Here is a 21,923-nt window from a genome sequence, read left to right as displayed (position 1 = left end):
ATCAGAATTACACGAATATTCAACTGGTTGAGGATTGAATATTCAAATTATTCCGAAAAGGACTTAAGATTTATTTTAATAAAATCAACAACTTTCTTAAAAATCATAATTATAAATTAGTAATTATTCTTAAAAAATCATGTAATTTAAGTCACAATTTTAATCATGACAACCCTGCAACTACCGATATTCAACTGCTTGGAGGTTAAATATTTAAATTATTGTGAAAAGGGAACTAAAAAAAACAACACCTATATGACAAGTATTACTTTTAATTCCGGTTTTACACAACATCATTTATCATCAAACTATTATTCAAATAAAAACAGTTCAAATTATTGGACGCCTAAGACGATAAATTTCAATAAATATTTTTTTGTCATTTTTAATTACAGGAAGCTTTTTCTCTGCTAATTAGCAATGATTTCTTGCTTAACGTTAATCTCCCTGTACTCTTTGGTATAAAATAGCACCTAAATGTTAGAAGATAATAAATGTAAACATATTTTTCTTTTTTACAAATGTGAATAACATTGCATTGTTTTTACACCCTACCTCTTCTAGAGAACTAACTGTTTGACGACATAGGGGTATTTTAGTGACGAAGGATGATGTAGTTGGAGAATTGTAGTCCTCTCTGGTCTCGGCAACAAAATCTGTAACATTCATTAATCCAGGCATATTGAAAGACAGATTTCTTTAGAAGTAAATAAATAAAACAGAAGATATCAGGAAACGATATACACCCTACGTGCTGGTCATCTTCGCGTCGATCAACATTTTTTTGTTTTGTTTCTTTCTTTTTTTTTATTTTTAGTTTTCGTTTTCAGTAGTTACCGTTAACTAACTTAGACGGTTAAAAATATGGATCATTTCCATAAAATGTTTTACGGTTTATTCTTACTGCAATAATTTATGTATAGCAAAGGAACTGTCTTGACTGCCAAGATTCTTATTCGTGATCACAGTGCTCGAAAACGCCATCTGGGGAGAAGACCGAATCCATGGTCTGACCCTTTCCCTCTCCTCTTCTTCTCCGTTATATAGGAATGTGCTACGATATTTTCCCGGTTTCATATAATATAAATAATAGTGAGGTTAAAAACTTATAAACTGTAGTTTGTAAGTTTTTAACCTCACTATTATTTATATTATATAAAGAATAGTGCATATCTTTAAATTTTCACTAGTAGAGATCCTAATTTATCAACCTGTTTTTAATCAACCAAGTTTTAAATATTACACCTTCGGCAATAATTGCTTCTTTTGTTAAACTATAAAAGAAAGTATCAAATACATAATTCTTCTGCAATTTTAGTAGATTCGATTAAATTATCTAGAAATGATACTTATCACAACTTCTACAGTTAAAAATATTCAATTGTGAGAACTCACATTTTTAGAAGGTAGATGTCTAAGATACTTGAATTTTTAAAGCTATAGAACAGAAAATTTAAATAATTAGTCAGCTGACATCCAAAATATTTTAATTTAAAACTAAAATGTAATTTTTTTTTTAACAAATCAACAAAATTATTTTAAATATTGATTCTGTCTCCCAGTTAAAACAAGGATATTGAACCAAAAAGTAAAATATATGAATTAGTAAGAAAGTAAAATTTACAATAATAGTGGCAGGGTTTAAAATATTAGAATCATATGATTTTTAACATAATTAGTATTAAAAAAAATTGTTTTCTCGTTATTTAAATTAATTTAATGAAATTAATTTTCCTTTTTAAATAAATTGCATTCCACTTCCGTCATTGCTATTCAATTCTCATGGCTAAAAGCGTTTAAAGTATGACTAGTACTACAGCCACACACACACACACAAAAATTCACTGAGGAAAGTACTACCATTAACAACCTTTACAGAAATTCAAATACGTAATTCCAATCGTATTAGGAAATTTTAGCCCTGTTTATTCTCTCATAATTGAACCTACATCTTTTATTATCGTTGAAAGTTTGATAGTTAGATTTTCTTTCCTTTTTCTTAGAAACCTTTACATACGTTCAATAAGATTAGACGATATTTTTAAACTTTTTATCAAATTTCATACAACTAATAGATTTTTAATCAATTTTTGAAGCTGATTCTGAGAAGGACTTTCCATACTGTTAATAACATCAGAGTTTCACAAATTATAATCACTATTTTTAATATTTTAATCAATGCAATCAATAGTTCAACAATCGTTCAATATATATAAAATTATTATTATATAATAATATTTCTTTTAATATTATTATAATCCGTTTATATGTATATCCGAATAATGATTTATATCCGTTTAGTTGTATTATATATTAATAATCACATCATCAGTCTAGTTGAAACATAGTCAATTTTAAAGAACCGCAAAAGAAGCTTAGGTATAAATAACATTACTTTATACACCTAAATAAATACCTGACTTTCTTTAGTTGAAATAGGGTAAATTTTTTTATACCTCATAAATACCAGTTTCGTTAATCACACCCCCTTTGCCTAAACAGGCATACGTTAACAACAACCTCTTTTGTTATAAGCATCGGAAAACGAACTGCATCTATACGTATATTTCCCAGCAGATCACCAAAGTCAAGCATCACTGGCTACGATCAGTGTGCGAGTGGGTGACCCCTTGGATTAGTCTGTGAAGGGACCGAGGGTGTGCGGTATTGGTCATCGTTAAACTGTGCTACCGTAAAGTGCTCGACTTCCTCGCGCAGGTCGTCGGGCTACCGAAGCGAGGGTGCCATCCCTTTCAAAGAGGATCAAAATTGTGATGGCATGTCTTCGGATCATCCTTCGGGATGTTTCCCAGACCGTCGCCAATAGCCCATTGTGCAGCTCTATTGCGACGTAAATTAACAACAATAAAAACAACAACACTATACGTATATATTAAAATCACATCATCAGTCTAGTGGATATGAAGTGAACTTGAAACAACCTCGAAATAAGCTTAGGTATAAATAATAGACTTCATACACCTCAATAAATTCCTGGCTCTCTTTAGTTGATATAAGGAATTTATTTTATTGGCAATTGAAATGGGCTACCGGTGGCGTAGAGCTGAAATCTCTACCTATGGAAACATTTCGTATGCTCTCACCATTATTATCATCATCAATGGTTTGACAGTCCAGGGTGGGCCTTGGCCTTCTCAAGAAGGTTTTTCCAGGCAAACCTTTTTCCTGCTAGTGTTTTCCAGTTTTTAAGACCAAACGATCTTTTTCTAGGCCATCTATCCATCTCAAATTCGACTTGCCTCCTTTTCGTATGCCAACTGGTCTGGTATTGAAATCTTTTTTTGTGGAATGGTTTTCGCTTTCACCATTAGCGTAGTAAATTTTCGTAAGGGAAGCATTTTCAGTACTGAACTATTTACAAATGCAAGAAATTTTTTGAAATATTAGTTGAAGCTTTATTTCTTTTTCTCGTCACTATTTACTTATCTCTCACTGAAAATTTAAATAGATATTTCTTAAATTCATGGACGCAAATACGCCACCTAGAAAGAAGACTGGTCACATGTCCTATCCCTCTGCCCTTCCTTCTTTAGTATTTTACAGTCAGAAATGTTTTTTTTTTTTTTTTTTTTTTTTTTTTTTTTTTTTTTTTTTAGTTCCGCAGTGGACTGATTGTTAAGACACGGTTCCCAGCAGATCACCGAAGTCAAGCATCACTGGCTGCGGTCAGTGTGCGGGTGGGTGACCACTTGGATCAGTCTGCGTAGGGACCGAGGGTGTGCGGTATTGGTCCTCGTTAAACTGTGCTACCGTAAAGTGCTCGACTTCACGCGTAGGTCGTCGGGCTACCGAAGCAAGGGTGCCATCCCCTCCGCAGAGGATCAAAATTGTGATGGTATGTCTTCGGATCATCCTCCGGGATATTTTCCAGACCGTCGCCAATAGCTCATTGTGCAGCTCTAGTGCAACGTAAATTGCAACAACAACAACAAAAATGTTTTTTAAAATTTCCATGACTTTTTTTGTTTAATGTAGTGTATGTAGTAATGTAACTATGTTTAATGTAGTTTTCTGTTCAGCATAGTTTCTTAATTTAAACGTTTTTATTCTATTTGAAAACAAGACTGAATTTATCGTATTCTTTTTCCTAAAACTCTTTACACGCTAGTGATGAGATTTCTGCTTTACGCTAGTTTTAGCTCATATCGTTCGCCAATAGATGGCGTGTAACTAGCAATCTTCAATTTATCCTACTCTTGTTCTAAATGTTGATGTCATATCATACCAATCAGAATACAATAGTGTTGACTCCGTATGGATTTCAAGTATTTTTGAAAGTTTTGTGTTGTTGAAATATTTTAAACAGCCCTTTTTTAAAATAATAATTCAATAAATATTTTTACTATTGCATTTGAGTGCCTTATGGATTGTGATGTTTTTTGTCAGTGCTGTGAACGTTTTTTGTTGACAAGACAAGTGTACTTGTAGGAATACCTGTTGGTCATGAGTTGGGGTACAGATCTTTGGGTAAAGTATTTTAAAAATGTTCCCCTGACAGATTTGTTTATAAGATTTATATTATGTTTAAATTTTATAAAGCTGATTTAAAAAAATATTTACTTCATTAATTCATGTCTAGCGAAATCTTTTTAAACACGTGTGGTTAAATAAATGTGTTTTTTGATTAAGTAAATATAGATTGAAGCAACTTACTTTTGTTTACTTACTTCCCTTTATGATATTAATATTGGGGGCGATCACATCCATTACAATTTCATTTTCGGGTTTTTCGCTGCGTGAATTACTTTCTTCTTAATTTTGTTGATTATTAATAAGTTTTTAGATGACTCAATGAAATAGCCAGGGGGCGGGGTTGTTAATGTAAACATTCTAACACTTCATGTATTTAATCATAAATAATTTATGGTTAAATTTTTCGGTAAAATTTGAAATGCAATATAATTATTATACTTTAAGCGTATATTAGAAACCGATAACCATTGTATAAATGTTAAAACTTCGTTTGTTCTTTGTATAGGATCTTTGTAGCATGCAGTCTTATGATTCATGTCGTTAGCTGATATCTAATGATTCCAGCAATACTTTTTTTAAAGAAGTTCAAATGATAAAGCTTGAATTTATCAATATTATACATAATGAAAATTGAATATGATTTTCTTATGAATCAGTTTGGTGAATTATGAATCAATTGGGTGAATTATGAATCAGTTAAGTGAATCATTAAGATGAGGTAGTTTATCACTATAATAGTCATATAGGATTATCATGGACTTTTTTATTCCTAAGCGTTTTTAAAAGGGTGGTCCGCCCCGCCTACCTTCTGATCCCTATTGTGCCCTTCTTACCTTTTTTTGTAAAATAAGCTACCATTTCTTATAAAAATATTGCCTCTTTTTCTTTTATTTTTTCAGGAATTTTTTTTTTCTTAACCACTTTTAATGAGAAGTCTATTTCTAATTTATTTTGTTATTGATAATTATTTAATTGTTAATTTCATTTCTTCATTTTAGTAAGAATTTTCTTATGTTGTCTGGTTTTATAGCTGAAATTCGCCTCAGAGATATTCACATCTTTTATTTTTTTGGGGGGGGGGGGGGTATATTACTGAATTTTTTAGTGATTCCAAGTTGTAATATGATTTCTTTTTTTAAAAAGTACATTTTTGATTGAAAATGCCCCTTTAAATTTTTATTTTCTCATAATTTTCAGCTTAAAATGTAAAAAAAAAAAAAAAGCTTTAAAATTGTTCATCAATTAATCTCTTTTTTTTTTAGTTTACTTTTTTTGAAGAAGATTTATATACGGAAATTGTCTTTTAGATTGTTTTTAATTATTTTTCAAAAGCTTCAACTTTTTCTCTCATTTTGATAATGAGTGAGATTTATTTTGTGAAAGATACACATAAAATAATCTAAAAGGATAATTAAAAATTGGAGATCAAATTCAGCTAGTACTCAATATTACATATTTTAATGGTGTTCAATATTATGTAATTTTAATGGTGTTAAGTTAGAGTCCTTCAAAACTTAAAGTGCCCTTTACTGTGAGTAAGTACCCTGTCCTTTTTTTATTTCTAGGGAGAACTCTGATTATCATTTAGTTAGCTAAGCCTAATGTTGATACAACTAATAATGTAATTACAGTAATAGTTTAGGTATTTACCTAGATGTGTTAGATTCAGGGTTGCCCAGGCGACTATTTGATACTATTTTCGGCCTGAAGCCGACTGTGCCTTCTTTTGCTTGAAAATGCTAAAAAAAAAAAAGCAACTATTTTCTGGAATAGGTAACTATTGGGAGACTTTTCCATACTCCTAGTTATATTTTTTTAGCATAAATAAAGTTGGCAACCTGTGGCACACAAGAGCTTCTGAATGCAATGAAATTTTTTTCTTGAAAAATCAAAAATGGAAAATTTTGAATTTGGAAATTTGAGTCTTCACTTTTTAATTCATTCAATTTGCACAGAGTTCATTGTAAGTCTATGTTTTCCTTGATCACCTTTTCAACGGTTATTGCTGCAAAATTTTGCATGATTTTAAGAAACTCAATTTTTAATAAGATGTTACCATGCGTGAATTTCAAATTTGAGTAATCACTTTTTACAATGTATGCATATTTGTTAAGTCAGTTATTGATGAAAGGGAAAAATGTTTTAGAAAAAGTATGTTTTTTTTAATGAAAAATTATTTTCTGAATGAATTCTAGTAATTAAGAGTATTTAATTTTCTGCAAATATACAAATTTTTTTGATCTAATAATATATTGCTGGAACATTAACGTTTATATAAAAATTATCATATTGGCAACCAACTTGACTAAATGAATCATGGTATATGTCAATTAAGTTATTTAATAAAATTTTAGTCATATTATTGAAAATTTTTTTGTACTTATTAAGTGTTTGGATTTAACTCTTCTTTGAGTAATTTTGAAATATTTGTACTGGGCATGCTTTGATAAAGGATTATTTTATCTTTTGTTAATTTTGGCATCCTTAAGCAATATTTCTCAATTAATGGTATGTTTTGCTTAAATTGCTCAATTAATGGTATGTTTTGCACAAGGAGTACAAAAGATAAAGATTAGACACATTTAGTAGTTAATTATATTTAAAAAAAATAAAATATATGTAATATTTAAAGGTGCACATCCTTTTTGAGTGGAGGGCTAATTGCACAGCAGGTAGATTACTGAAGGGCTGCCTATTTGCCACTTGTATATGTCTTCCACTTTTGCGTAATTCCTGTCACAAGTACGAAAAGTGCCAAAAAAAAACAACATTTTAGTTGAATAAAAAAAAGAAAAACTTCCAAGTTACAAAGAACACTTTTCTCTACAGAACAGTAAAGTTTAATTGCAGTATTTCTTTTGGGGTCAAATAGCTAGCTTAAATTTACCTTAAAACCTGTGCATAACATTACTGTCCTGCCGACCGGCCTGTGTAGGGGGCAGGGAACTGTCCTTGCATCAGAAAGGTTCTGAGTTCGAATTCCGGGCAAGGCATGGATGTTTCTTTCTCTCTTTCTGTGTTCTATGTTCTTTCTCTTTTGTGTGTGGATGTGACCCGCCCTATAAACGGGTTGTGGTACTGTGACGTGGGCGACGCTGCTCCACCACTGTGGCTTCGCCACAGGTGCCTACTGGATAAGGAAAAGAGAGTTAGCAGTTCTGGCACTTACTGTGGCCAATGGACAATAGTTCCAAGTGCCCGCTATTAAAAAAAAACATTACTGTCCTCCCATTTTTTTTTTTTTTATCAAAGAAACTGCAAGCAAGTAAAAAAAGTTTGTTTTTTACAGAATGTAATAACTTGTATAAAATATAGATAGTATAATGCTGCTGTTGCAAGATTACATTGTTGTTTCTTATGCTTACGACCAGGCCACAGGGTAATAAGTTGCAAACGGAAACCATGTTTTCATTGTGGTAAAAAGTGCAACATACCTCTTTGTAGAGGAGCAGGCTTGGGGTTTTGAACAGGTCACGTGTGTTTTACTGTCTTAAACTGACTAAAACTTTCTTAAAGTGCTCAAAACCTAGAACATAGGTAAAAGGTAAAAATTCTATATGTGTAACCATTGTACACATAATAATTCCATATATTAATAAATATTTGATATTTTTAATCAGGGTTTGTTGATTTAAATCAGCTTGATTTAAATCAAATGATTTTTTTAAAATAAATCATTGACTTTAATCAACTAATTTGTTTTGATATATATTGATTATAAAAGTTAAAAAACAGTGTTTTAAATTATTGATACTTTTATTATTTTCTTTTCTTAGTTTCAAAATTTATTTTAAATAAATTGTTGCATTAATTAATTTTAGTTAACGAAATTACTTTCTTTCTTGGTGTGTGTTAAATTCCAACACATTGAAAATTACATTTTTAAAAATCTTTTGATTATTGAGATTGAAAGCACAGATTAAAGTAAACATTTAATGCTGTCTTAATATAGACTTGCATAGCTGTAGAAAGTAATTATTAAACATGAATTTTTTCAAAAAATAATGTAAATATTGTTAATTAAAATTCTACCCTTTGAAAGAAAAAGCATGGAATTAAAATCTACATTATATTTTATTGGTGGAAAATGTATATTTCTGATGCTTTTTTAAAAGCATATTAAGAAGAAAATACTTAATTTGCCAAAAATAGAAAGAAAAAAAAAAGTCCAATAAATTCAGATATTTTTTTCCTGATATAGTGTTATTCTTCCCTTTCAAACTCTTTCAAAGTCTATTTGAAACAGTAGGGTTATTAACTGGTATTTTTTCTCATAATATGTTTACAGTATCTTTGTCATCTGATTTTCTATAAAGAAATTTTGTGAAAAAAAAATTCCTATGAGTACATAGATTTAAAAAAAAATATATATTTTTAGCTATTTTGATATAGAATTAAAAGTGAATATTTTAATATAAAAATATATAGATTAAATATTTATTTTTTGATGAATGACTACATTTATAAACAAAATCTGTTACATTTATTTTGTCATTTTAAAAATCAAGCGGGAAAAAAAAAGAAATTTTAAATTAAAATTATGGTTTGCTAATTGAAACTTTGTTTTAATAGTTCACTGTCCAAGTGAAATTTACTACCGTTTACCGGTACCTACACAAATTTAACTTTTGGAAAAACGGTAGAACAATTCCACAAAATACTTTTTTCTCAAAATTTTATTTTTGTGTCTCGTAAGAAACGATAAATCCATATTTTTAATTTTCAAAAATTATGTCTACATTTTCACAAAATAGTTATCTCTCAGAAAAACCTAGACAGACCCATAAAGTATTCTTTAAATTTTCTATTTGAACTAGTCCTTAAATTTCAATCATGCATTTGTTTCAAAATGGTTGCTATGCATTCAAAGCTATGTATTATAATGAAAAATTATTTTAGTAAGTTAAAATATTGTTCTAAATATTGTTATAATATAGCTTTAATATTAATTTAATTTTGATTAAGCATTTATAAAGTTTTTTTAATCTTAAATTAAAGTTCTTACAGTGTATTTGAATTAAAAAAAAAATCTGATTTAAATCAAAAAAATCAGATTTTTTTGATTATTTAAAAAAAAAATCAAAAAATTCACGAACCTTGCTTTTAATACAATTTACTTTAACTTATTAAAGGAATATAATATAATAGGAAAAGATTTATAACTTTTGAAGCTCCACAATTCAATGAACAACAAAAGTGAATACCTTATCCTTTAAATATGAATAAATATGCTTTTAATATTGATAAATTATGTTTTTGCATAAGGAAAAATAAATGCAATATTAAAAATAATAATAAACTTTTTTAATGAAACGAAAACTTGTCTGTTTTTTGTTCAAAAATTAACCTTTTATTTTTCACAGTATTTTTTTTAAAATTGTGACGTAATTTGAATAAAAGGGTTTTGAACAGTTTAAGAAAAAGGAGTTTTGGACTGGACGGTTTAAGCCATGGATTAATCCATTCTTTCCTAAACCTTGCCTACTCTGTAGAGGAGTTGTGGCCATTAATGAATCTCAAAATCCAAAGAGTAAGGCAATTGAAAGTGTCGCTGGCGATAACGTCTTAACTAGCCAGTTACTTCATTTTGAAGTTTTATTACAGACTCGAGTCCTACGCATAAGAAATGGAATTGATACAGGTTCTGAGCGGATATATATTACAAAAGATGCTGTCAAATCTTTGGATGTAGAGAAATGAAGTTGGTACGTAAGGTGAAAAGTGACATTCTTAATACAAAGTTACTTTAGTAAGTATTGATGACAAATTTAATTGTAAAGTACTTTATTTAGATCAGCCAGTGATTTGTGATTATGTCAAATGCATCCTTAATGGTCCATGGATGAAGGAGTTGAATGAATATGGAATATGTGTGAATGACGCAGAGTACAGTTCTCTAGGAGTATCAGGGTCGTCTCACTTTCAAGTGCGGAGATGTTTCTCTTCTTACTCCTATTTAATACAGCTCTCATGGCTAAAGGCTCAAAAACCCGGGGACCTAAATCCAGCTATCCGGGTCTTTCACAAATACAGCAGCTAGTGCTATCCATTCATCGAATTCTATACCTCATAAAAATCTGGTGGGGGAATATTGTGGTTTAACTACCACTATGATTATTAAACATGAATACCTTAGTATGTAAGACATGCTAACTTGGTTCAATCTTGAGGTACCTTTTGATAGATGAAGGGTGGCATTGTCTAATGGTCTTTCCCCACAAGAGCATGAATAAGTTTTTAATGAATGGATGGAGGGGAGAATAATAGAAGTAAAGGATAATTATGAGGTAAATATACCCAATCTACCTCATCCTGAAGTTATAAAACCATATAGCACTACCAAAATTAGACTCGTATTTGATGCTTCTGCTAAGGCCAAATGTTTTCCAAGTTTAAATGATTGCTTAGAGAAGGATGAAAATCTTTTTGAATTGAGATCAAGCATTTTGATGCGGTGTAGAACTGAGATAATTGGTATTGATTCAGTTGTAAAGCTTTCTTACAAATCGAACTGATAGGAATTACTTAAGATTTTTATTGCTTAGTGATGCCGGCTTGAAGATTTACAGGGATTGCAGGGTAGTGTTTGGAGTTATAATTCGTTCACCAACTGTTGGCACTTGGCTCCACATAAAAAGTTCATTTCAGCTTTGGGAGTAAGAGGAGAAACATCTCCGCGCTTGAGATTGAGAAAATCCTTAATGCTTGCCAAAAGCTAACAGTGAATTTTTTTCCCGTCACTTACTTCTCTTTATCATCTGCTATTATACCGTTTGTTACTCTAGCTAATTAAATATATTGCATCAAAATGTCTCAAAAATGACATACTATTCACTCAAAAGAGTGAAATATCAAATTTATGAAATATTTAATGTTAAAAAAATGTACATAGAGATTGCGAAATAAATATTTTTGTCATGCGATCACCAAATAGCAACCTTGTTCAGGATTGTTCACATTGTGCTCAACTATCAGATAGATACCTTCTGATGAATGTTTTGAGAGAAATGCAGGAACAGAAATCCACTTACCCTGAATGTGTTGTACAAAAACTAATGAAAAGTTTTTATGTAGTAAATTGTGTGCAAATGTCAAGGATACAGAAGAGTTGAGTGTTTTTGTAAGAGTTGCTACTAAAATAATGAGAAATAGAAAATTCTATCTTAAAGGGAGGGGGGGGGGGACACCGACTTAAACGAAGAAAATTCACACCCGCCCACAAATGTTCTTGGTATGGGCTGGGATAAAAACTTCAATAACACTCACTTAGAAATTGAAGAATGTAAATTTGAGGCTGTTGACAATTTCGTTTACTTGGATTCTGTGATCAACCACAGGAACAATACCACAATGGAAGTACAAAGAAGAATTACTATAGCCAATGAATGTTTTAATGGAATTTGGAAATAGTACATAAAATCTAATGTAACTCATAGAAGAACAAAAGTTTTCTTATTTAAAGCTCTTATAAGATCAATTTTAACCAGGGTTGGAGTTTTTGCCGGCAAAAAGGGTTTTTTGCCAGGACAGTGGCAAAAACCTGGTAAAAACCGGCAAAAACTGGTAAAAACCAGCAAAAACCAAATTATCTAAATTGCTGATTAAATATTATTACAAAATACTTGAAACAAATTTAAATCAATCATAAGGAATAATAATTTTGATACATTACATGAAAAAATTATTTTTAACATATTAATAATTAATATAATGGTAATAATTTTTAAAAGATTGAAAGTTTGTGATCTCTTTTCATTTTAGAATCCTAAAATAAATGTTTTTTTACAAATAAATAAATATTATTATTTGCATAATATTATTATTTAGTATAAAAAATTATTATTTGTACAATAATTAACTACACATATTGATAGATATTTTATGTTTTAAATTATAGTTATATTAATTTAAAATAAGTTCATTTCACTGGAAAAAAAAGAATAATCACAAATTTTCCAATCAATAATGTTTTAACTACTAAAATGATATATTATTACATTATCATTTAATTATGGAATAATAATTTTGTTAATTTGTTTGTAATTATTTATAGTATATATTTCAATTTTAGGAATAATTTTGTATCAAAAATGTGTTTTTGTCCTCTCATCTTGGAAAATATAGGTTTTTGCCACTTTTTGCCAATTTGCTTGGCAAAAACCTGTTTTTGCCAGGACGGTTTTTACCGGTATTTACCATGGTTTTTTCCACCTGCGGCAAAATCTTGCCAACCCTGATTTTAACATATGGTTGTGAAACCTGGACCATATCTTGTACAGATGAGGCTAAGTTGGGTACCTTTGAGAGAAAGGTCTTGAGAAGTATTTTTGGAGGAATTCAAGAAAATGGTGCATGGCTTAGAAGATCAAATCTAGAGCTTTATCACTCATATAATGAACCTGACATTACTAACTTTATTAAACGACAAAGAATAAAATTGGCAGGCCACGTTATCAGAATGGATTTGAAATGGATAGATGGCCTAGAGAAAGACCTTTTGGTCTTAAAAACTAAAAATTGGAAAACCCAAACAAAACAAAGGTTAGCCTGGAAAAAAGCTTCTTGTGAAGGCCAAGGCCCACCCTAGGCTGTTGAGCCATTGATGATGATGATGATGGGCTGGGATAAGAAGTGTGATACTCTTCAAGTGAGTACAGGTTGCATTAAAGAGCTTAACACTGAAAGTAAAGAAGAGAACCATCCTGTCAGCTGCACATAGACTTTTTAACTACTTGGGTATAATTTGTCCTGTAGCACTGATACTCAAATTGCTTTTATAGAGCATTTGGAAGATGAAACTGAATTGGTTGAGTTTGAACTATTGTTTATAAAGAATATTATTTTATGAATTCTATTAATATTATTGAATTGTAATCTTTATATAATTAAGAATTGCTCATAAAGAATAAATATTTATATAATTATAATATTTATTTCAAAATGTTGCTACTTTACATTTGAGGAGGATAATTTTGATAAATATTTGAAATCTTTAATTTATAATGAACTGAGAGTTCATGGGGGGGGGGAAGTATTAATAATATTTCTAAATTCCAATAGATGGCGTTCTGTGAAGCAGTGGGTTGCCATTCTGACACAGTAATAATATCATTCCTTTTTTTTTTATTATATATATTTTCTGATGAAGGTGTTTTGTAATGGTTTGAACTCAGATATCATTGTATTTAATACCAAGCATGCGAACTTTACGCAAACATTACTCATTAAACACATTTCCTGCGCAAGAGTTTCGTTTTCGCCTATTTGGCAGGGTGCCAAATTTCATAGAGCCTCAGTAATCCGTTGTTTTGTGGTTAAAGAAACTTTTAACTGGAAAAGTCATCGGTTGCTGTAATTGTAATACATTACAAATATAAGGATGGATGGACTACAGATTGTCTATTCTAATTTTTGGATGAAAAATTTAATGGGATAATCAGTGTTTTATGATCTCATATATTAATGTTTTTATTGTTAATTTCCTTAATCTTCTATCAAAGCGTAATAAATGAATTTAATTAAAATAGTTGTTAGGAACTAGCAAGAAGTATGGGGAATGCTGAATTATAAAGCAATACTATAATATCCAGGATTCGATTCCGGTTTCATTTTTATTCTAGGGCCCATTTTTGTAAAAGATGAAAATTATTTTCCTGAAAGTTTCTTAATAAAGTCATTCAGTTTTAGCAATCACTATTTTCTAAAATTCCATTTCCTTTTTTTTCCCTTCTTTTTTTGAAGCCTACTTGTTTTTAGATAGCTTTTCGGTCACTTTCCTATGGTCTTTAAGATTAATTCCTATATATATAATACGTTGTTACGACAATCGAATTTCAAATTAGAGCCATTATTTTTTTTCGAAACATTCAATTCGTGACGATTTCTTTATAATTATACATCATTTGATGATCTGCATTTACTCATCATCTTTTTGTTTGGCTTTTTCAACATGATTTTTCTACTTCCGATATTTTTAATGGGATATTATTATGTCTTTTGATTTTGAGTTATCACGTTTTGTCGCGTTCTATTTGTGACGCTTCCATCGTAATTCCACATCGTTTAGTGACAGCTTTTCATGCAGTTATTTTTCGGCTGTTTTCACATGTTTTTTTAAAATTTGATATTTTTAATACGATATTATCACTTTTTGACGCGTTCTATTGGTTACGATTCAATATTAATTTCATGACGTTTGGTGATAGTTTTTTCGGCAGTTATGTATAATTTTTTTCTGTGCTTTTCACGTAGGGTTTCAATTCTGCTTGACGACGTTCGAATTTGAGTTATCACTTTTTGACGCTTTCGATTTCTTGGTAGTTTTTGCGTTGTTGTCGACCACAATTCGCCATTTTTTCACAAGGGTTTTCTATCTCCGATATTTTTAACACACTATATTACGACGCGCGAATTCCGAATTAGAGTACCGACACGTTCAATTCGGGACGATGCTGTAGCAAAATCACGTTGTTCCCAATCGTTTTTTCCGAGAATTTTCATAAAGCGAAATTTCGTTTTTACGAATTTGAATTATGTGAAGGGACCGCTTTTATAGTTCAGAATTTTGTGATTAGGCCGTTTTTTTATAATTTGAATATTGAGAAGATGTTTTAGAATTTGAAAGTTGTAAAAAGGCTGCAAAACGGCCCAAATAGGTATGGCTGCAACTGCCAAACCCCTTGATCGACCCTCGATATCTGTTCCGAAAATTTATGTTTTATAATAAATACACAGATATATTGCGTTTTTTTTAATCCTTTATTTTTATTTCGCGTTATTTCATTTATTATATTTAAAGATAAACGAAGATATGTAATTTGTTTCCTTTTTTTTCCCTGTATTTATTTTTTATTTTATAATAAAGAATAAAATAAAGTGCTCTTTTTTGAACAAATCTAGAAATCGTACAAGATTAGCTAATCAATAAATCAGACAAGAGAATCTAAAGTAAATTAAACAAGAACTAGAATAAAAATTCTAGATTTATCTTACTTTTTGTATCATTGATCATTTTATTTTTGACTGGGTTTAATTTCTATTAATTTTAACATTGGCCTTTTATTTTAATAAAAAATTTTCCGAACACACTGATATTTTTGTTTTGGATACTTTTCTTTAGTAAAGACATAAATTTCTAATTGTTAATGTTTTTATCTCTGTATTGTTTATTTTTTGATTTTTCTTCTTAATAAAGAGTCAACCTTTTTTTTTAAAAAAACTTTTTACAAATTTGCTTTAATTTTTAATCAATATTAAAATAATCGAAATAAGAAAAAACATTGATCATGGAGAAGACAATCCTATCCAGTTGTCATATTTTACATATTTTATTTTTAGAATTATTATTTTATTTAGTTGATTAAGTAAGATTTAAATTATTATTAAATTCTTATATATTTATTAGTTTCTTTTGCGAGATGATTTGGAATTTTTTAAAAGATTTTTGTTTGTGCAAAAGTTCTTTTTTTTCCCCTTTTGTTAAATGAAGTCTATCTATTTCGTCTAAATTCTTGAAGATTAAAGCTTTCGTATCGAAACTTCTGTGCTATACTGTATAAAATTTGAGTTAACTTGTTTGGGAACAAGTAATATAAGAAATTTTTTTTTAAAGTCACTTCCTGTTTTGGTCAACAAAGAAAAATGTTACTTTTTATTAAATAATTAAAAATATTTTTCCCAGATGAAAATAAAATTAATTAAATTTAATTGATAAATTAATATTTGAAAAAACTGTATTAACATCAAGTGTCATCCACTACAAGTTTAAAAAAATGTATTTGAACAAGATATAAGGGAGAGTGTGAATTAATAGTGGGAATTGAATGTGAATTAATAGTGGGAATTGAAACAAAAAGGCGCCTGATATCAGACAACTATACATTTGGTGACGTGGTCCTCACGTGCTACCCGCGTAATGTTCTTCATTGAATTTATCTGACACGGAATAATCAGGGGTCTGTCCAGACATTTTGAAATTGAAATCGTGAAATTGTGAAAAAATTACTCACATTCTTTTAACCAGGGTCCGCTGTTATGAATTTGTGCAAATAGGGTCCGTTATTGCAAAAAAAAAAAAAAAAACTTTTTCAAGGAGTTTTTAAATTATAAAGATACAAGATTATGCTCAACACTGTAAAATTATAATTAAAAAAATTAAATTTTAAAAAATAAACTACAATTGCTGCTCTTAAATTAGAGATGCAACATACAAATATTTGGTATTTAGCGTATACCTGCTGCTGAAAGCCGAATATTCATTTCCGACGAATAATGGAAGAATCGTCTGCCGAAGACAAAACTTAATTCGTTTACATCCATCTTTCTTGTTTTCTGCCCTGGGAAGGGTTTATTCGATTAACAAAATAATAATGAAGATAAACAAATTTGTGAAGGGTTCGATTAAAAGAAAAATCATTTTGTGAAGGGTCCGTTTTTAAGTTAAAATATTTTAGTGAAGGGTCCGTTTTATGAAAAGATATTTTGTGAAGGGTCCGTTAACGGACCCAAATTTCTTCTAAACAGACCCCTGATAATTTAATTATAAAATTAAATTTTTCCCTGTATCAGATAAATGCGTGTAATAATTTAATAGATAGATACGTGTCTAATAGATAAAATACGTGTAATAATTTAATATTTAAATGTGCGCAATAAACTATATATTTTTTTGGTTCAAATAGAGTTATACGTTAGAAATTATCACTGATGTTATCTTTAACATACGCGAGAAACTTAATCGCTTACAGTAAAATTTAAAACAAGGACTAACGTTTAACCCATCGTAAAATTCCATTTCGTTTATCGCTCATCCCTATTTAATGAATGAATTAATCTTTGAAAAACTGTATTAACATCAAATGTCATCCACAACAAGTTTAAAATAAATGTATTTGAATTTGAGTGGATGAATAAAAATTAACGATTTAAAATTTGAACAAGATGTTGGGAGAGTGTAAACTAATAGTAAGGAATTGAATAAAATAGTCTTGATATTAAAATGTTTCGACTGGCGTTTTGAGTCGTGTAGCGTATCAGTTAGTAACATCCTGTGCACCTTGAATGTTTGCTGATAGTGTAAACAAACCAAGATATGTGCAGGTCTTATCGAACTCTTTTTTTTTTTTTTTCCTGTTGAAATTCTTACGCCAAGAGAGGTTTCCTTCTTCCGGAGTTGAAGCTGCCAACTTCTAACGGGACTGTTGTGATAGAGTGAAAGTGAATTGAATGAATGAATGAACAGTTCAGGAAACCTTGACGGAAGTGAGAATTATTGTCTGCAACTAATGACGACTCGGGGCACGTGGATTTCCCTCCATTGTTGAATGAGCAGTGTATTTATTCTGACATGCTTCGTTTAATATCTGGTGGTGATAATTCCTGTGCATTGTTGCCATTAGCGGTGTTGAAAAACTCCAATTTCATTTTTTCCTGACGATCTGTGGGAAGACTAAATGTAGTCTTTGTTAAAAAGGTTTTGTTTTTTGACGGTTAGTCAAACGATCCGAATTAGTTGGAAACATAAGTAGTTCGCAGAAGAAGTTACATTTTTTTATGTCTGATATTAATTGTTAGCTTTTTTTTTTGCAGATTACTTTGCATACTTCAAGTTATGCCTTGTGGAAGTTCCAGCTTGTATAAATTTATTTTTGTGCCAAAAGACGTTGCATCATTTTTGATGGGGACCGAAAACGTTTTCTTTATGCTGAACTTAAAATCGATCCCCTCTTAATTTTTATAAATACAGCGAACTCTCGCTACTACGATATCTAATGCAACAATAACTCCCTTTATTACGATAATGTTTCATGGTCCCGATGAACTTGCTTATGAATTAATGTCGTGCTCCTCTCAATATTTTAATATTCTCCGAAGCAAAAATCCCAGTAAAACGATTTTTTTTCCATATTTCAACCTTATTTTCTCCATTTATTATTGGTTTTCAAATAATGTAAAAAGTCCTATTTTATCATTTTTTGCCATTTTTTACTGGCAAGAGAAGACTCACTGCTGACCACCCCAACATTCTTAGAATTGCTGAGTTATCTCTTAAAAAGTCACAGATGTACCATTCCTATCTGATTTCATTTCCTTCATGTTAAAAGCTGATAGTGAGTCACAAATGACCACAAGCATCACATGAACACCTGATAGAGAATTTTTTCTGTATAGGGTGGGTGGAGCATCATTCACAAACAGAAAACATTTTCATCCTTTGGATTCAATGCGTACTTTGTTAGTTGACTTGACAGTAAAAAAAAAAATCAGATTATTTCCAAGAAAAACGGTTTTCAGGTATATTTATGATCTGAATTGTTTTTAACATTTAACCATATCAATTTATTGCATAATATATAAATATAGTTATAGTTAATATATGTATAACATTAAAATTTAAAAAAAAAATCTTATTGTGTCCCCAAAGTATGTAGATCCTTGTCATAACGATATATCCCTCTACAACAAGTGTGTGAAACTCAAAAGCTAACTTGGGCCAAATAAACAATGCTTAACTTTAGAGGAGGGCCGCCAAAAAAAAAAAAAAAAAAAATCAATGATCATAGAAACAAATATTTTTAATTTGAATATCATATTGTAATAAGAATATATAAAGTTAAATTATTGTTTGATATTTGACATCTCTTCTCTGCTACTATCTTTCATATTTCGGGAGAAATTTTCTTGGCCGATACTCCTTTCAAAATTGACCCAACCTGAGCGTTATTAATACGGTTTCGGACAGGAGATTTATTTCCATTCATAACAGAAAATAATTGCTTGCATTGATAAGTACTTCCAAACATGGAAATAATTTCATAGGCGAATTTTCGAGTATTTTCAAACCTTGCCGGTAAATATTTGTAAAATTCAGGCACAACCACTTCAATGAATTTTGCCTTCAAATTTGAGTCGCACTGAATCTCAATAACTTCCATTTGCATACTACTGGGTACTGAGTCTATATTTATTGAGAAAATCGACGAAAACAAACAAAATTTCTTTTCCGAGGAATTAAAATCTTTAAACCTTGTTTCAAATTCCGTTCTAAGAATTGAAATTTTTTTTGTGCGTATTTTTGATACGATGCAGTATCCCTGGAATGGCAGGTGCCGCAGGCCAATTAGAATTTTACATTTTCGCGCGTACAATTTAAAATGATCCGTATAGTTTATAAATAAAGTATATTATAATTTTATATGCTAGTTTCCTTTCTAATTCTCATTTCTAATTTATTTTTACTTTGCGTCGGATATATTTACTGGGCCACAAAAATGTTCATCTCGGACCGCATGCGGCCTTTGGGCCGCGGGTTTGACACCCCTGGACTAAAGGAATAAAATAGTGAGTAAACGAGCAATATGAATTTTTTCTTCTTCTAAAGTCAATTCCTTATTTTAGTTACTTTTTATTAAATGATTACAATTTTTTCTCCATTTTAAACTAAAATTAATTAAATTTAATGAATGAATTAATGTTTGAAAAAACTGTATCAACATCCAGTGTTATCCACTATAAGTTTAAAATAATTGGATTTGAACACTTGAGTGGATGAATGAAAAGTATTTTATTAACAATTGAAAATTTGAACATGATATAGGGAGAGTGTGAACTAATACAGTAGGGAACCGATTAACCGGAACGATCGGGACCATTGCTATTCCGGATAACTGATTTTTCCGGTTTTCTGAATCGCTACAAAAAGCCATTTTTTTATTGTTAAACCCAACTAAAAAAAAATTTTTTTTTGGAAATAATCTTAAAAAGAAGAAAAAACGATGAAGTAATACACTAATGATTATTTCCAAAATAATGGTAAGGTGAACATCTTTCAAAAAAAAAAAGAAAATCCTAAAATCTTATGAGGAAAATTTTTTTTTTAAATGACGGGAAAATTTATCGAATTTCATTCCGGTTTTTTGGTTTTCCGGTTTTCTGATTTCCGGATAACGGGTTCTGTACTGTAGTAGGAATTGAATAAAGAGCGCATCGCCTTTTCTCATAAACTTTTATCGCCACTTAAAATAATTACTTGATACGTCTTTACCAAAGTGTTACTACCCTACGTTTTTCGTTTTAGATCTGGTAAAAATAAAACTATTTTCCGATTTTTTAGCGTAGTTTTCAAATTTTTTATTTGAAGAATTAAAAAAAACAAACAAACTCTGCAATGAATTCCTAATCAAAGATTCGATTAAAAAGTTCGACTAAAGGAGTTAAAACAGTGAGTAAATAAAGCACCCATTTTAATGCTTTAACCAACGAACTGTCGTCACGCGATTGCTCTTCATCAGAGCGTGAAAGCTGCAAGGTAAACAGACAGAAGTATTTTTCTTGCATTGAATGCAGTGATGGAAAAGGCACAATAGTAGACGACCTTGGAGGAAATGATCAAGGTGCGTACCTTAAAAGACCTGTGCAATCACATTTTTTTTTTATTAATATTTTATTTGATAAAATTTTTTATGAAATTGTTCTGAATCTGGATGGATGAAATCAATGTCATTGAAATACAAATGAATCGGTATGGGTAGTTTTAAGGAGAAATAAATCGGGACTTAAATCAACATCATTAATGGTTTATTTTGATGAACTGGGAGGGCTTATTTTAATGAACTTACTAATTTTTGTCTGTAAGGCAAAAATGAATAGCATCGCTACCTGTCGTTTCCTTATCAAAAATCGATATATTTCAGGGGTCTGTTTAGAAGAAATTTGAGTTCGTTAACGGACTCTTCACAAAATATCTTTTCATGAAGACGGACCCTTCACAAAATAATTTATCTTTTAATCGAACCCTTCACAAATTTGTTTAGCTTCATTGTTGTTTTGTTAATCGAATAAACCCTTCCCTGGAAGGGGGGGGGGGAGAAAGACAGACGTAAACGAACTAAATTTTGTCTTCCGCAGTCGCTTCTTCCTTTATTCGTCCGAAATTAATATTCTGCGTTCAGCAGTATAGGCTAAATGCCAAATATTTGTATGTTGCATCGCTTATTTAGTAGCTGCATTTGCTGTTTATTTTTTAAAATTTAATTTTTTTAATTATAATTTTACAGCATTGAGCATAATCTTGTATGTCTTTGCAATTTAGAAACTCCTTGAAAAAGTTTTTTTTTTTGCAATAACGGGCCCTATTTGCACAAATTCACAAAAGCGGACCCTGGCTGAAAGAATGTGACTTAGCGTTTATTTTATATTCACAAATTACGAGTAATTTTTTCACAATTTTACAAAAAACGGACCTTTCACAAAATGTCTGGACAGACCCCTGTATTTAAATCTCACAAACTGGCCCTAATAATTTATAGTACTAAACATTTTTGTAGTTCGTTAAAGTTACAGTCCCCTTGTCAAATTATTAGACGCACTGTAAGATTCTATGTAAAGTCTTAATTATCAGGTCATACTATACGGCTTTATTGTTTTTTACG

General features: G+C 30.1%; 2 protein-coding genes across 6 annotated transcripts in view; one reads left to right on the top strand and one right to left on the bottom strand.

Moving 5' to 3' along the window:
• Asap (ArfGAP domain of ASAP) overlaps nucleotides 1–945 on the bottom strand; it is a 58,960-nt gene extending 58,015 nt beyond the window's left edge. For both annotated transcript variants that reach the window (XM_087158688.1, XM_087158689.1), the window contains exon 1: nucleotides 556–945. In XM_087158688.1, the coding sequence (XP_087014814.1) occupies nucleotides 556–681 (126 nt within the window). In that variant the 5' untranslated portion in view covers nucleotides 682–945. The remainder of the gene's footprint in view (nucleotides 1–555) is intronic.
• A 3,242-nt stretch (nucleotides 946–4,187) lies between these two features.
• Cip4 (formin-binding protein 1-like Cip4) overlaps nucleotides 4,188–21,923 on the top strand; it is a 78,671-nt gene continuing 60,935 nt past the window's right edge. For 3 of the 4 annotated variants that reach the window (XM_087158682.1, XM_087158684.1, XM_087158683.1), the window contains exon 1: nucleotides 4,188–4,488. In XM_087158682.1, the coding sequence (XP_087014808.1) occupies nucleotides 4,465–4,488 (24 nt within the window). In that variant the 5' untranslated portion in view covers nucleotides 4,188–4,464. The remainder of the gene's footprint in view (nucleotides 4,489–21,923) is intronic. The other variant, XM_087158685.1, reaches the window with a different exon arrangement.

This window comes from Parasteatoda tepidariorum, chromosome 3 (assembly GCF_982258835.1).
Source record: "Parasteatoda tepidariorum strain Cologne lab strain chromosome 3, Ptep-v5.0, whole genome shotgun sequence".
Taxonomy (NCBI): domain Eukaryota; kingdom Metazoa; phylum Arthropoda; class Arachnida; order Araneae; family Theridiidae; genus Parasteatoda; species Parasteatoda tepidariorum.
Note: the sequence above shows the minus strand (reverse complement) of the source record. Positions and strands in the feature narration are given on the sequence as shown.